Consider the following 16,652-nt stretch of genomic DNA (forward strand, 5'->3'; position numbering starts at 1 on the left):
AAAAATAAAACACACCGCTTGAAAAAAATATAAGATTTTTTCACAAAGGGGCGATTCTTTTTTGCCGCGGAGTGTATCTTATGAGTCTGACATTACTTGTCCATTTGCTCTCAAATAATATTACTTACTTAAATGGAAGGTCGATATTTAAAGTTTGGATCTTAAGATTCTCAGTGCAACCACAGTCACAAAGCGATGCTTTGTCTACAAACAATTATCAATATGATAAATAATTTCCATGATTTATTATGCTTCATAATAAAATCATTACAAGCAGCAATATAATAAATACACATACTTCACTTCATACCTTTGGCCACAGATACAATTACAAAGGAATGTTTTAGTGGCCAAAGTAACAATTTGGCCTTTGTATACAATAATATAAAAAATACATATGCATCATAGGAACATAAAAGGCTGACTGACAAACAATTTCCCAAATGTGAACTGAGATCTCCAAAACAAAAAGGTAGAAGAAAACAAAAAAGTCAAGAGTAACTTTTCTTAAACCAATTTAAAAATTAAAGTAGTATGATCGTTTGTGCATGGCGCTAAGTTTCCTCTATTCTCTCATTTGAAGAACTCCTGATGAAAAAAAAGTTTATTTGGCACTGCAATGAAGCATTACCTGTAGTTCCTAAACAATTTTTTTTTGTTTATTTCAAGTCTTATCAACTCTATAAGTTATTTTTAGCACTGAGGCACACCTGCGACCCAGATGAGTCACGTCTCTTTCACTATGTATCTTGTTAATGTATTTACACCATCTGCGACACCTACTACACGAGTATTATTTGACCCTCTCACTTAGACTGAACCTCATCTTCTTCATCAGAGTAGTCATTTCCAGTTGTGAACCTGGTGTTCGATGAGGATGGCGACAGTTCAAACCTTCCAGCTTTCAAAGGCGGACTATAAAGAAGAAGTAAAACAAACTATAGGGTCTGGCAATATACATCTACCATTTTCAAAGGTTGGTATTCCCTACAGTCCCACAGTAGGGATGAAACCGAGCATGCTAGGTAAAAGCACAAGAGATGCAATATCTGTAGCAATGGGGTTGGACCCCTGAACACCGTGCTTATGTAGTAGAGGTGTATTTTAAAAATAATCATTGTGTGGTAGCTCTAAACCGCAGTTTAACATTGGGAGACATGAAAGAGTACCAGAACGAGACACAACATGGATGTTTGTAGTTTATTTCCAACAAGACAGAGCAACTGCACATACTGCTCAAGACGAAGGCAACTTCACACAATGTGTTCACAGGCAGCATCATCTTACGTGTCGGGATATAGCATGACCTGCTTGATCGTGACTACATACAATTTCTTTCTCTGGGGGTAGCTCGAGAGATGAGCTTTTGCAAAACGTATCCTAACTTCGAGATCCTGAGGAGAACAAATATGGAAGAAGTTCAGCCAATTCCTCCCGTGATGCTGGTGTCTGTAATGGATCATTTTGCTTGTCGACTTGTACAATACGGTATGGCAGGTATTTACCCGATGTGATTTTAAAAATAATAAGACGAATTGAACAGTGTTCTATTATTGAATTACAAATGGCATTATGTTGTTACCACCATCTTGCTTTACATTAGCTGAATTATATTAAAATGGTAGATACATACATATCTTTCAATGATGTTAATAGCCCATCCACTAACATCTGCGCGAGTGTTGAATGCTGCATAAAAAGCATTTTTATAGGTTGATAGCACTGAGCCCAACATCTATTATTACTGGTATTAGGATTTTGTACTAGTGTATGTCACTTTTCTACCACTTTTGGGTTGACAATCAACATAAGTGGTGATTAGATGAAATTCATAAAGGGACACTCACAAAGAATACTGATACCCATGCTGGGGATCAAACCCATAACCTTCAGTATTTCAGATTGTGAATTGGGCCAAGGTGGCTTCTTGTTTATATCTTCGGACCCAATCTAGATACAAGAAAAACCAAGAAACCAAAGTACGAGGGTCATCCAGAAAAAAAAGGAACATTTTGGTGTAAAACACAAATGACAAATGATGTGTGCAAGAACTTTATGGTACAGAAAGTACATACTTGACTCTACTTTTCCACATATTTGCCATAACCATTCAATCACTTATAATAGCGTGATACCACTTTGTTGATACAATCATTGTACTCGGTTGCCAGCAATATAGTGACAAAATCTTTGAGTTCATCAGCCGTGGCAAAGTTGCATTCATCACGTCATTACCGTACGCTCCATTATTAGCTTATGAATTTCACTGGCACGAACTTCTCTAGCATTCAGAAACCTTATCACACAATGCACCTCCCACTAAGCAGGATTCTCAATTTTGTTGCACATGATCAGGGCTCACAGCTCCATACTGTACACGACTGCACTGTCTCGTTGCTTGGCTCAAACTGAGGGGGCATAGGTGAAGTGTTGTGTTCTACAGTTGAATGTTCCCCGGAAAGCACTTTGCCATGGCTGATGAACTCAAAGATGCTCCTGCCATGGCATGGTTGAATATGATGGTTGAAACCGAGTACAATGATGGTATCAACTAACTGGTATCACGCTATGATAAGTGCTTGAATGGTTATGGCAAATATGTGGAAAAGTAGAGTGAAGTATGTACTTTCTGTACCATAAATGTCTTGCACACATCATTTGTTGATTTTGTTTAACACCAAAACATTCCTTTTTCTCTGGATGATCCTCGTTCATATGCAATGAATCATTTTCAAGATGGTTGCTTATTGATTTGAGGCAAAGCATGTGATTTTCATAATTGAAAGATGTTATTCTTTTCATCACAATTTTTAATGGCTGTGGTATAGAAAAGACAGTGGTTAGTGCCAAAGCCAATTACATGAGAAGCGCTCCACCTCCTCATCGTTCTCAAACCAACCTCCCAATGACTCCATAAGTAGTCCAAAGAAATGATAACCACATGGTGAGAGATCGGGGCTATTGGGAGGATGGTTCAGCACAGTACAGCGAATTTTCACAATTGTGAGCAGCCATACGTGAGTCATATTCTTCATATGTTCACATGCACTCACAAACTTTTTATGCCATGCAAATGTTTCTGCTTTTGATAAGGTTTCTCTACCGAACTGCTGCTTTAATTTTCACAAAATTTCACTCAGCTTTATGCCTATTTTGGCGAGAAATTAAATAACACTGTTAAGCCTTGTTTCCATGCTTAATAACACACTAAAAATGCTGATCAAGGCAGAAATTTATTTTAAAATGCACACTATGCACGTGACGTTTCAACCTTGTAGCAAGGTCTTCTTGAGACTCGGAACCTGCATTCTGAAGAAGACCTTGCTACAAGGTTGAAATGTCACGTGTATAGTGTGTTTTTTAAAAACAAATTTCTGCCTTGGTCAGAATTTTTAGTGTGTTATTGAGAAATTTAACAATAAGTTGTGCAACTAAGACTGGCACTGCTTGGTCACTCATTGTGCTTGCTACTGATTGAATGTTTCAAAATTAAACTGTGCACAACAGAACGAGTCTCAGACATGACCACTTTGACCTCTGATTGGCCCTAAGTGGATACCCTTGCTGGTGCAACTTTACAGAACAAATTCCAGTTTATATTTGACTGGCCCACATAGTATCACCGAGTGACACAAAAAATATAACAAGAACATCTGGCAACTATGAAAATTATTTTATAAAAGATGTAGTTAGATCTGAAGAAACAGATGACAAATTCGTGAAATGTCACCAATTGCACTGTCAATATTGTGGTTTATGCTACAATTAAAAGGTATTTCTAGCACAATATGCAAAGTATACAATGCAATTTAAAAATATGTGCTAATGGTTATTGGTATATTTTACTTAATCTCCCCATAGCACTACTAAACGTTTTCTACTATTTTTTTTTCATTTACAGATTTAGTCTTGCACATTTAAAAAAGTGACTACTCAACAATATGTTCACTGTTTGTTTGGTAGCAAAACAATCATGGATTCAGATAATAGCTTTATTCTCGCCTCTACACGCGACATGTCATAGTTCCACAGATTGACATGTGGTGGCAGAATTGTGCTGACTAGCCATATTGAGTTTTGCACTCTAAGATGATATTCTCAGGAAAAGAACAAATTGCGTTCATCAAAATTAAAGTCGAACATGAAAGAAATGCTGTTAAGTGTCACAGAGAACTTGTGCAACCTTGTGGTGATGAGACACTTCTTATCGAACAACATTGGTTAAGTGGTTCACCATAAAGATTCACCAAGACTCTGAAAGATCTAACAAGCACCCAGTAACATTAAACCAACATCCTTGTTGCATTCGACTATTAAGCAATTTTCCTTTGTCAAACAGTACCTAAGTGAGTTACCATTAACAGTGAGTATTACAGTAACTTTCTGGAAAATCATGTTCATCCAACTATTTGTTGGAAACAACCAGTGATCAGAACGCTACATTTTATAAGTAGCTTCGCTACAACTACAGCTACTCTTCCAAAATGTAGCTTCGTTACAGCTACATTTACCAAAAAGTAGCTCGCTACGCTACTCCTGTTCGCTACTCGCTACTTTTGCACTACTTCTGTATTAATAACTTAAACAACTATATGGCTATTCAAAAGAAGCCCTAGTATGATAGTTTTACTTACTAAAAAATAGATTCTGTTATTTATTACCATGATTCCCTTCATTCTATAATTTTTATAGCAGTGTTACTTCAGTTAATACATATTTTTAATAAAGTGTTTGAGAATAAAATACCTTTGTAAGTGGCATATCAATTCAAAAAAACTATTTCTTACACGTATCCGTGATGTTCTTATTGTCATTTGAAAAAAAATATTTATGTGACAGACTTCTTTTTAAAATTAATTGGAAGAATATCACATGTATCGAAATGAACTAGAACATGTTGCACAAAATGGGAATAAGATAAACATGTGATATTTAGCAATTTAATCTTCTTAACTTAAACAGAATGTTATTTGGGGGATGGCGGATATTTGCTCGAACCTTGAGGATAGCTGGGAGATGCTTCTAATGGTATAAATGAGAAACAGTTGGAACAATGCTTTACGTAAGTTTTTCTGTTGGAAATGTTTCCCCAAAGACACAGTGGAAATTGTAATTGCCACCTTGTATTCAAAGGGCCCCAAGTTCGATTCCCGGCAGAAGGCACGTGGTGGTTCATATCAGTCTCAATCAGCTGATTTGTGCATAAAGTGGACTCAAAACAAACACTAGGAAAGACTCCTATAGATCGACCACAAGGAAAAAAACCTTGGACGAAAAGTCCCCGCGCAGCTTTCCCTTCTTCCCTTCAACACAAGCCATAAGGAAGCATGGTCCTTTCTCCCCCTCCCCTCCTCGCCGGAGTATGGTGCACAGGAGTCGCGGGTCTGTGCAGGTTGTTTTGCTTGTGGTTCCACTATAGTTGGGAAGATGGGATCCTCCTGCTCCTCCATTCCCCACTCTGCTAATCATTCTTCCCCATTCTCAAAATAGCCAAAAGTGGCAGAAAACAGCTATAGATAAGAAATAACTAAATAAATAATGCATCCTCATTGCCATGATTAGAGAAAGTTACAGAAAAGGGACGCAAAAGTAGGAAAAATACATAAATTTGAAAATTGTGTATTTTAACAAAAAAAAAATGTCATTTCTGCAGGAAAGTCAATAACTTGTACGTTCTTTTTACAATATGATAAAAATATATTGAGGAAACTGATGAGTAAACCCGAGTGTTCTAAATATATTGTAATTTTGAAATTTGCGAACAATCATTATGACCAAAATAATTGTAATTCCAGAAACACTATCGTTCTTGTAACAATAATTTCTTGCCATTGTGATCCTATACACTGACAATGATCAATGCTGTTAAGGAACTAAATCATTGATTGCTGGCACTATTGCTTTGTCAGATTAGTAGAAAATGGATTGCCTGTTCTTGCACTGTAAGTTGGGTTTTACACAGTAATTATCGATATTTTGCTGTCTCTTACGCCATCGATATCCACAGGATTTGTTCCAGGGGTGGCATAAACGGGGCATTTTTTCCTGGCGGTGTAGCAAATGAGGCATGATTCTCCCCAAAATAGTGATGCAGCTAAAATAAATGGCTATTAGCCGGAATATATTCATATATGCCAGTTAGTTATCTGGATATTAGAATTATTCAGATGCTAATGAAATAAATTATGCAGATATTTATAATCTGCGATATAGAGGTATTTATAATCTAGATTATCTGTATTTGCATGTAATGGACTTTGTCTTTTTGAGTCTCTTGCAAAAGTAAGCAACTACAGGAATTTTGTAGCTTCGCTAATTTATTCACCGATTTTAACATTATATTTCAAACAAACAACTCTTCCATTCAACTGAAAGACAGCCCTAATATGCACCAAATACAGCTATTTTATTCTTCATAGAATTTTCAGCGAAAAATGCAGGCTCGACCAGGACTCAAACCCAGGTCTCTGGCATACCGTGTCATTGCTCTACCACTGAACTACCGAGCCAGCCTGGCTTTGCCTGATTTTTCGCTGCTGCTGTTTAACATGTGTGGAATCGTCTGTTCTGGTTCCTGCAACGGGATCTGACAGAACGTTGAGGCATCCAGTCATCAGTCTCGTGTGTGCGCCTAATTTAATAAATTAACATCTCTACGCTGGGAGGAACCAGGTAACGTCTACGTCTACAGTGTTTCAAAGGCAACAGATCCTGTTGCGGCAGCACTAGCAGAGGCAATTCCACACAGGTAAAACAGTGGCAGCGAAAATTCAGGCAAAGCCAGGCTGGCTCGGTAGCTCAGTGGTAGAACAATGGCACAGTATGCCAGAGACCCAGGTTCGAGTCCTGGTCTAGCCTGCATTTTTTGCTGACAATTCTACTTAGTACATCTCCTGTGTGTGCCTAATTTAATATCTTATTCTTGTATGAAACCACAGTTTAGATTACCTGGCAGTTTCATCTCTTTCATTGCTGCTTGATGAGGAGGCGCTGTCGTCGCGGTGTGGACTGGCAGGTGGTGACAAGGCCTGCATAATCCGGCCTTTGCTTTCGTTCCATATGTGGGACTGCAATAGCAAGATTTAGCTGCTCTTAGAAGAAAACTGATAAAAAGGAACGGAAATTATATTGCTAAAAGCTGGAATTAGTTATTAATTATTAGGTGCTTGGTGAAGGTTTTGTGAAAAAAAAATGGCAAACTTAAAACAACTTTCAGACTGAAGCAACATGCAGCATAGACGTTTCACACCAGAGCAGCAAGTGACATGGACTCCTCCAGTCTGTACAAAGCAATCACTGCACATGCGCAACAAACAGGACAAGGCAACACGAGTCCAAGTGGCACCCAACTGACAAGCAACATGTACAGCACATCGTTTCACTCCAGTATGAACAGTTGCATTTATTCCTGAAGGTACGTTTTCAAGTGGCATTTGTCGCCTACTGCTGATTCAGTCTGAAAGGTGTGCCTAAGTTGCATGCAATTAAATAGAGTATCCAGCGCCTAGATTTTGAAAGAAAAGATGATTTTTTTTAAATGAATGCCATTACCAGTCTTGTACTTTCATAGCAGAAGTTTCATCGCTGCTTCTAATAACCACCAATTCATACAATAACATTTATTTCACTCTTTTTATTATCTTTTTATTATGGCATTTAAAAATTCAACCTGCATCTCAAATTTGCTATTAAGTATAAGAATGTTTCTTCCGCAAATTCCACACAGTGATCAAGGGGCCCTGGGTTTGAGGTACGCAGTGGTTCAGATCCCAGTTTAAACTGTAGGTCCAGTCCTGACTAGCCTATCTGTGCAAAATGTGGACTTAAAGCAAAAACTCAAAACCTCCACACAGTGCCTTCAATTGACTCTGAACAATCAATGCTGCAATTTTGTACATTAGGTCTAATCAGGACTGGACCTACAGTCTAAAGTGAGATCCGAACCACTATGTGCGTCCACCGGGTATCGAACCAGGACCCCTTGATTACAAGGCGACAACGCTACCACTGTGCCATCGGGGAGGCCTAATTTTGTATTGAATTCTTGCACATAACCTAGAAAATGACTTTATTCCTCTTTAGTTTAAGGTTCTTACAAGCACAAAAAACACAATTTTTGATGTAATGTTTTGGGAGAAAACCCACTTGCTTTATCAGACATTTATTCTTGTTTGATTAATGTTAGAGTGATAACAATTACAATTGGTACCACTGTAATCAAACTAAGAATAAATGTCTGGTGAATGAAGCATGTGTTCTCCTGAAACTTTGTGCTTGTATCAACCGTAAACTACAAAAAAAATAATTCTATAATGAAAGCAATATGTACATAATAAGGTTAAAAATGGAATTACTTTGTCTCAAACAAACTAAATCATTGATGAACACGATTAGTACACTAACTTGATTCATGGAGCCACGAGGAAACTACCAAGGGTTTACAAACTAACAATCTGGTTTCAAATTACTCTTATTTTCATCAATCCTCGACATAACTATAAATCACAAATTACCAATGGTTTCCAAATTGCCTTTCAAATAACCCATGTGAAACCATTTGTATCTTGTACCTACCAAACGTCCTTCTCGACCAAACAACAACAGGAAGGCATCTATGAAGTCACGGGATTTCTCCTCCCACTTCTGGATCATATCCACTTTCTTCTCCCCAATGTTCTCTATTACCCGCTTTCCTCGGTCTTTTAGCTCATCCATTTTGTTCTGTAACCTGAACTTCTTTTCCTGGAAATTAAAAAAATGCATACTTGACTACCATGGTTACATTTGTAGGGCAATGGATGGTACCTAAAGTTCAAATCACCAACCCTGAGACCTTCTGTAAACAAAACCACCTGCATGCAGAAAGCATTGCAAACTCGTAGAAGTAAAATAATCCACACAAAAATCCAGCGTTGTTACAGGATTCATTACGTAAGGTAAAACAACGGCCAATTTGTAGTTTGGGATATGCTGCCGCAAATGACGTTTCACTTTAAACCCAATGCTCGTTCTTTTGTACTTATTGCTTCACCTTTATGGTTAACTCTTTGCACCAGTAATCATTTCCCATAAATTTGGCTTCTTTCTTGCATGCGAATTGTGAAAACTTTGACAAGCATCCTAATAACGATTTTTGTTCCGCCAAATATAGTGCACTTCGTAAAATAACTTGGTGATATGGCAAGGCAAGATAAGTGTGAACATTTTGTAGGAATATGCATTGTAACTTTCAATGAGCTTAGAGATTTGTGTACATAATGATATTTTATAACATTGGTTATTTTCTAAAAATAATCATGTGAACAGCAAGCAAGTAGTGCCACTTTTAACATGGCGAGTTCTATGCGGTAGTCAGTGGTCATGAATCAGCTGACACGGAGTGATACATCGAATCGGTGAAACTGTTTGTTTACAGAAGGTCTCAGGGTTGGTGATTTATACTTTAACTCTCTAGCCTTCTTAAACCCGAAGGTTCATGGCTGCAGCAACATAGGCCTTCCATCTTTCCCTATCTTGAGCAAGATCTATATACTCTTTTCCATCCCTACTTTAGTGAAACCTATTTTAAACTACACATATTACACTTCTAATTCAGTGTTCCTTGAAGAATTACTTCATTTTGAAAAATATCAAAATGAAGCATACTATTATCCACACTTCTTTGTATCATCAGATCCAATGAAGTTGGAAGGAAAAAATACTTGTATCATGGACAGTGGCGTGCCCATGGGGATGGTGATGGTGTAATCATAACTCCCTCCCCCACCCACCACCCTTGGCCCAGTATTTCTAAGAAAATAACATAAAAGGAAGAAAAAGATGGCAAAATGAGGGCTGACTACTAAAAAAAGTGTATGAACCCCACCCCCTTTCAAAAATTCTGGACACGTCACTGATTGTGAATTCCATAGTTTGCTACAATACAAGGTTTTCTTCCTATTTCATTTGAGTTAATGATGAAAAGGAGAAATTTGTGAGAAGTGCTGTTTATAAATATATTGTTTTTGTGCAAACCTTTGTGCAAAAGGTCAAAATAAAATATTTATTTTCATTTAATATTTATTTTTTTATATTATAAACATTTAAAATACGGAGAACCTAGTACTCACTTTTATCCGCGAAGCGGTTTTTTCTTTTTCGATTAATTTCAGTGGCCACTGCCCCATTCTCGTTGGAACTTGCCAAGTCACACCAAGCAACAGTACAGCAAGTTCCAACGAGGATGGTGCCAGTGGCCACTGAAATTAATTGAAAAGAAATAACAGCTTCGTGAATAAAAGTGAGTACTGGTTTCTCTGTATTTATATACTACTGCGTGTCTCTTTTCCCAATTATGATTATAAACATTTAGTTCAGAATCTGAATTATAGAGAACGTTCTTTAATGAATGCATGTGACATGCAACTCCGATTGACGTTGCGTAACAGAAAACATTCCATGTACAATGGAATCTTGACAGGTGACCAAGGTGAAGAAACTTTAAATTCAAGAAAACAAAATCCAGAATATTTTATAACATTAATCTCTACTGGGACTATAAGGATTGAATGCATAATGCAGTGAAATGTAAAATTTGGGAACTTGGAACATAAAATAGAGTTCTCACTGTATTTATAAAAATGGTATACCTGATAGAGAGCAGCAAAATCACAAAACTGTGGATGTTAAAAAAACAACTATTTATGTAAAGATATAATTCATATAATTACATGCAATAATGCCTTTACAATAAATAGGACCTGTTTGATGGTTTATGCTACAAGGGGATTATGTGGGGCAGAGGAGTATCACCCCCACCCCCCAACATCTGAATGTAACAAATTTAGATTATCGCCCAGGGTTGTTCAAGGTCCAGGAATTTTAAATAAATTCAATTCCGGTCCAGGAGAGAAAATCAGTGAGCGTAAATGGGTTCTGGACTGTAAAGAACCTTTTTATCTGTGAGTATTTCAATTCGGTTCAGGAACCTTCTTTCCCGATCAATCTAAATACGATCCAGGAACCATTTTTCCAGATGAATTTTCATACAGTCCAGGAACCTTTTTTCCAAACCAATTTAAATTCGGTCCAGGAACGTTTATTCCAGGATCAATTTAAATACGGTCCAGGAACATTTTTTTCCGAATCAGTTTATATAGGGTCCAAGTTCCATATTGAAATGAAACAATACACAACTTGGATCGAATACGGACCTGACTATAAACAATTATCCACTTGTGAGCATGAGAGACTAATCCAGGTGCTGACTGTCTCTAGAATCTAAGGTACAAGGTAGAAATGGGCAAAATGCAAATGCTGCAGTCACGTTACCCTCTCTCCATGTAGCCCCATTCTCTTGCGCGCGTCACAACACTGCCCTTCCCTGTTGTGATATCTGCTGGGAACACAGCAGCCTCACGTTACCTCATCGACGACTTGTATTGGCTGTGTTTCCTGGATCGGATGCCGGAGCAACACGTGACGGGTTTGTTTGAACTCAATGTGACGCCACACTAATATAGTTCATTGCATTATGTACAGTAGCTTTTCAACAAGGGAGTTTTTGAACCTGGCCCATGAGAGATTTATTCCCTGTGCTATGTTTTCTACAACCACAGTGTGACATTCTAATGTAAAATATACTTGCGGACATTTTTAGAAGGCAACTTTCAATCGGTCAACCCTGGTGCAAGAATTGTAAATAAATTCAATCCCGGACTAGGAGAGAAAATCAGCAAACGTAAACGTGTTCTAGACAGTGTATAACCTTTTCATATTTAAAGCATTTCAATTCGGTCCAGGAACCTTTTTCCGGATCAATTTAAATATGGTTTAGGAACCTTTTTTCCGGATGAATTTAAATTCGGTCAAGGAACCTTTTTTCCAGAATGAATTTCAATTCGGTCCCAGAACCTTTTTCCTGAAAGAATTTCAATTCGGTCCAGGAACCTTTTCTCCTGCATCAATTTCAATACAGTCCAGGAACAATTAAAAAACGGTCCATTAACCTTTTTTCAATGAAACAATATGCAAATTGTACCGAATTTAAATTGTGCAAGAAAAAAGGTTCCGGTCCTGCACCGGAACCCAATAGAATTTATGGGTTCCTGGACCTTTAACAACCCTGTTGTCACCCTCCATGATGAATCTAAAACTAACAATACACCCAATGAAAATCAATTAGAGAAAAAAAAAACATACAAAGGAAAGGAGAAAGTTGTTGCTCCACCACTGGGTAACTTTAATTCTTAATGGAACTAGGTTTGTCAACTTTGAAGAATAAATTTCTGGGAGATTTCTTTGCAGCCTTCAAATCGTTTAGATTAAAATTTTCTCGAATACTAATATCCTGAATATAAACTGTTATCTGTTTGTGGTCTTACTACTGTGAATTGAATCAAAAGTAAGTAACATTTTCTTTTCTTTATTAAAAGTATAATATAAAAATATATACACCATTAAATACTTAGGTTTCGTGAGTATCTGTTTTGAGAAAAAATTTCGGGATCCTACTGCTCCCTTCTTCAGGTTTTCGTCTATGCCAGAATGATCATTACATAGCAGCGTCAATTGAGGCAAGGATTGTGGTGGCAGGTAAAACAGGTTAAAAAGGATAAAAAGTTGACATAATATCAACTGACCGCATGAACCTTCATGCTCTAATCCTAATTTTAAGGGCTTCCCCGATGGCGCAGTGGTAGCGTCGTCACCTTGTAACCAAGGGATCCCGGGTTCGATACCCGGTGGAGGCGCATAGTGGTTCGGATCCCACTTTAAACTGTAGGTCCAGTCCCGATTAGCCTTACTGTGCATAAAGTGGACTTAAAACACCAACTCAAACCAAACCAAACCTAATTTTAAAAACCCCAAATCTAAAAAAGTCTGTAAAAACCCATTTACACACGAAACACGTTAAAAAAACCCTTTACATTGCAATGCTCACTGTTACGAATGCATCGAACTGATATGGTTTCTCGTGGAATGCCGGTATTTGGTCAGCTCTTGCCCTCTCCCACATTTCCCTCCCCCCCTCTGGTCGATCATACTACATCATACCTATTTCGAAATCTTTAACCTCGAGGGTTAAAGATCACGGCCGGAGTGACTTGGAAACCAATCTTTTCCTTACTTACATCCCATCTTAAACATTCTAATCCACAATTCATCGACATTCCCGTCATCTCTGTTTAACTTATAGCTCCTATCCTTACAAATAGATGCCGCTTCACATATGTTCCTGCTCATCAGTTTATTATCAATCTTAACTCTCTCTCTTTTTCTAATTTTGTGTCCTTCTTCAATTACGTGCTCGGACAACCCCGTTCTCGGCATCCCTTCCCTGATGTCCTTATCATGTTCTCCCCATCTAATTATCATGTTTCTTCAGGTCTGTCCAATATATTCTTTATTACATACACATTTGATACTGTACACCCTTTTCTTGTTGTTTTTTCGCAAAACAGATACTCACGAAATGTAAGTATTTCATAGTGTATATATTTTTATATTATACTTTTAATGTTCATAACATGAGTAAGTCACACATGCCTCAAATATGAGACTTTCTTTTCTTACGACTCCAAACTGGCCATGACAATATGAACATAGAAACGTAAAATTAGGTGGAGGGAAATAAAGAAGTTTCTAGACTTTCATGCAACAATGCCTTTTTTTTCTGCAGCTCTTGTGTAGAAGCATTGGAACAACTTTAAACTTTCTATTATTCGCTCTCTTCCCACTGACTTAAACAATGACTCATTTTTGAAGAGTCTTCAAAATGCTATTGTGAAGTTAGATTTGTTTGGTTTGCAATAACAAATGTCTTTGCTTGGCAATTGCATACGAAATGAAAATAACAATATAATAATAAAAAATAATAGTAAATTTTTGGAGGTAACAACGTTTGTCTGGGAGAATGAGTTCAATTCCTGGAGATTCCCAGTCATTCCAGGAGGTTGGTAAGCCAAAATGGAACACATTGGCCTGTATTCTACTTTGGGGGGAAGAGAAAAAGAGGGAGAGAGAGTATTAACATATCCACTCTTTTAGTATGCTGCACACCACATACCAATTAACACAAAATAGAAGTACACTGTAAACTTACATTTAGGAAAGAAACGTTTAACTCCTTTGCACTGTACCCTCTTGCAAGGTTCCGCCTCACGTATATATCATAATCCCTGACAATTCTAGCCACGATGTCTGACGTTGAAACACCCTCAGTCCTATTTGTAGCCACGAACATCCCTTTGGCTTTCAGGGGAGCATAGACATCGGTTCCTGTACCCGTGGTGTAAGGCTCCTCGTCATGCGCCACAAGGTCTATCTGCAAGCACACAGGTTAATATCAGTGCTGAGCTGATACCAATGAGTAGAGCCACCTATTTATGGTGAATAAAAGACCAAGATTTCGGTACAAAAACTGGGCACATTTGGTATCAAAAGCAGTATATAAAATGGCATTTTGGTGTTAAAATAATGAATATAAGCCTACATTTAATTTTAAAAACTACACTTAGTACACAAACATTTCCCTTGTAATAGCACATTTATGTAGTTATCCGTGTATTAACTTTATTCCTGCGTAAATAATCCATTATTTCCTTCTCAAATATTTACAGCAAAATTAATTTTCCGTTATTTTGTATAACTTGCAGGATAATTCAGACTTCAGGAAATGTTGTGTCCGTACATAAGCTCTAAATTTTGTGTTTAACTGTTTATATCGCATTTTGCAGTTCATTACAGTGCATGCCTCTATCAGTGAACACATCTTCTAAAAGTTGGATTATGGGAAAACCTATTTTTCCCTTAAGAACCCATTGTCTTTAGTTTAACACCTTTAAAAGATAAATTGTCTGGATCCAACGAGTTTATTGTTTCACTTTTGTGTCTTTAGAATGTCTATTTGGTATTGAACATGAATTTGCAGATCATTTCTAACAAAGCAAGTGTAACACCCATGACACAGGATTTTTTTGTTTTTTAATATTGAATTTAAAAACATTTTAAAAAAGAAAACATTGAGGATTTACTTTGTTCTTTATACATAACACAATATACATTTCCATGCATAAGATTCATTCAGAGACTGGAGTTTTTTATTTCAAGGTTTCCATCTGCAAAGACAGGTCACAAATTTAGTAAAACCTGTGACAACATATTTCCTTCAATTTCTCTAACAAGGTTTTATTTTAGATGATGTGAGTTTGGGTTATGTATTACTCAGGGTGTCTACAATTTTGAAAATTGGCTTTTCTATAGAAAATATGGAAACATATAACTACAGTTTTTTCAGACCAAGAACCAAAATTTTCCGTGCCAAGTCATTAGGGCAAATTATGTATTAAAACATGTGTGTAAATATATTTTAGCTAAACACCCCACTTACAATCACACCTAACCAAGTTTTTAGAATATTCACTTCAAATGTAGAAACAATAAAACAGAAATTGACTGTTTGAGAGGGGTATCTGACGTGAACTTTTAGGTAATACTTTCCATGTGTTGGCTAATGGTTAACAAAGGTTTTTTTATGTAAAAAATCATAACAATTATGGCATAAAAAAATTATTATAGTAAAATTCAGTAAATATGAACCTACCAAACAACTCAAAAATTGCAACAAGAAAGTGGCAAATTCCAATAGCAACTTTTTGTAACAGAGTTAGATTTGAAAATACTTCAAAACATGACTCCTTCCCCTAGAGTATTTAACATACAATTTCTACTGTAACTACCAGTAATACTCAGTATATCAAACTGAAGTATAGTTTGTCCACAACAAATTTAACATTTCTTGCTTGTCCTATATTTCTTTGTTCAAAAACATACTTTTAGTGCAATATTACAAAAATGTTGATTTTTCAAGAAAAACAGTACACATTCCTCAGACATTTCCATGACTTTTCCAGAAAAAAGTAAATTCTCTGGCTTTCCAGGATTTCCAGACTGGTAGACCTCCTGCCCTTCTTTTCTGTTATAATTGGGAAAGAAAGTAAGTCACACTAACTTCACAGTTAAAAAATGCAGGGAAAATATAACACCCATGATAAATGGATTGGCTGTAATGTATCGTATAATCAATACTCTTTTGGAGTCAGGATATTTTACAGGATCTGCAAAAATGCCATATGACACTTTCACAGTACAATTATCCTGATAATTATGCAAAATTAGAAATTTCCATTTTTTTGTGATTACATAACTGCTATTTTACTATCTGATGTAATTCTTAGATATGCTGAAGTAAAACTCTTGTAAAGTAACGTTGACCAGTTGCAATGAAATGCTTATATAATAACATTACCGATTCTTCTTAACAACTTCTAATTATTCAAACATTGGCATCAGCAGAAATTGATAAGCATATCAGCATCACTATCAACTCAGCCCTAGTTAATATAAATAAACAACAGGTCCTAACATCTTGACTTAAAGGGGTTTCATTACTGTCCAAGAATATATTCATGCTGTCAAAAGCAAAAGCATAGCAGTGAAATACTTCTAAAAATATTTGGTCACTGTCTTTCATTTAAGAATAAGAACACAGTTTCTGGCATAAAATACCCTATGTCACTTTCATGTGTTTGTTGCCATCTGATATGGTTTGAATCAATGAACAATGCATAGAGCTACGTGAGAATATTCATACATGCATCTTGAATCCACCT

General features: G+C 36.7%; 1 protein-coding gene across 5 annotated transcripts in view; it reads right to left on the reverse strand.

Annotated features, from left to right (window-relative positions):
* Nucleotides 1–230: 230 nt before the first annotated feature.
* Nucleotides 231–16,652, reverse strand: part of Pcyt2 (Phosphocholine cytidylyltransferase 2) — a 133,024-nt gene continuing 116,602 nt past the window's right edge. For all 5 annotated transcript variants that reach the window (XM_083130029.1, XM_083130032.1, XM_083130033.1 and 2 more), the window contains 4 exons: nucleotides 14,084–14,305; nucleotides 8,575–8,742; nucleotides 6,949–7,067; nucleotides 231–915 (listed from right to left, as the gene is read on the reverse strand). In XM_083130029.1, the coding sequence (XP_082986155.1) occupies nucleotides 807–915; nucleotides 6,949–7,067; nucleotides 8,575–8,742; nucleotides 14,084–14,305 (618 nt within the window). In that variant the 3' untranslated portion in view covers nucleotides 231–806. The remainder of the gene's footprint in view (nucleotides 916–6,948; nucleotides 7,068–8,574; nucleotides 8,743–14,083; nucleotides 14,306–16,652) is intronic.

Source organism: Lepisma saccharinum, chromosome 10, assembly GCF_977018435.1.
Source record: "Lepisma saccharinum chromosome 10, izLepSacc3.1, whole genome shotgun sequence".
Taxonomy (NCBI): Eukaryota; Metazoa; Arthropoda; class Insecta; order Zygentoma; family Lepismatidae; genus Lepisma; species Lepisma saccharinum.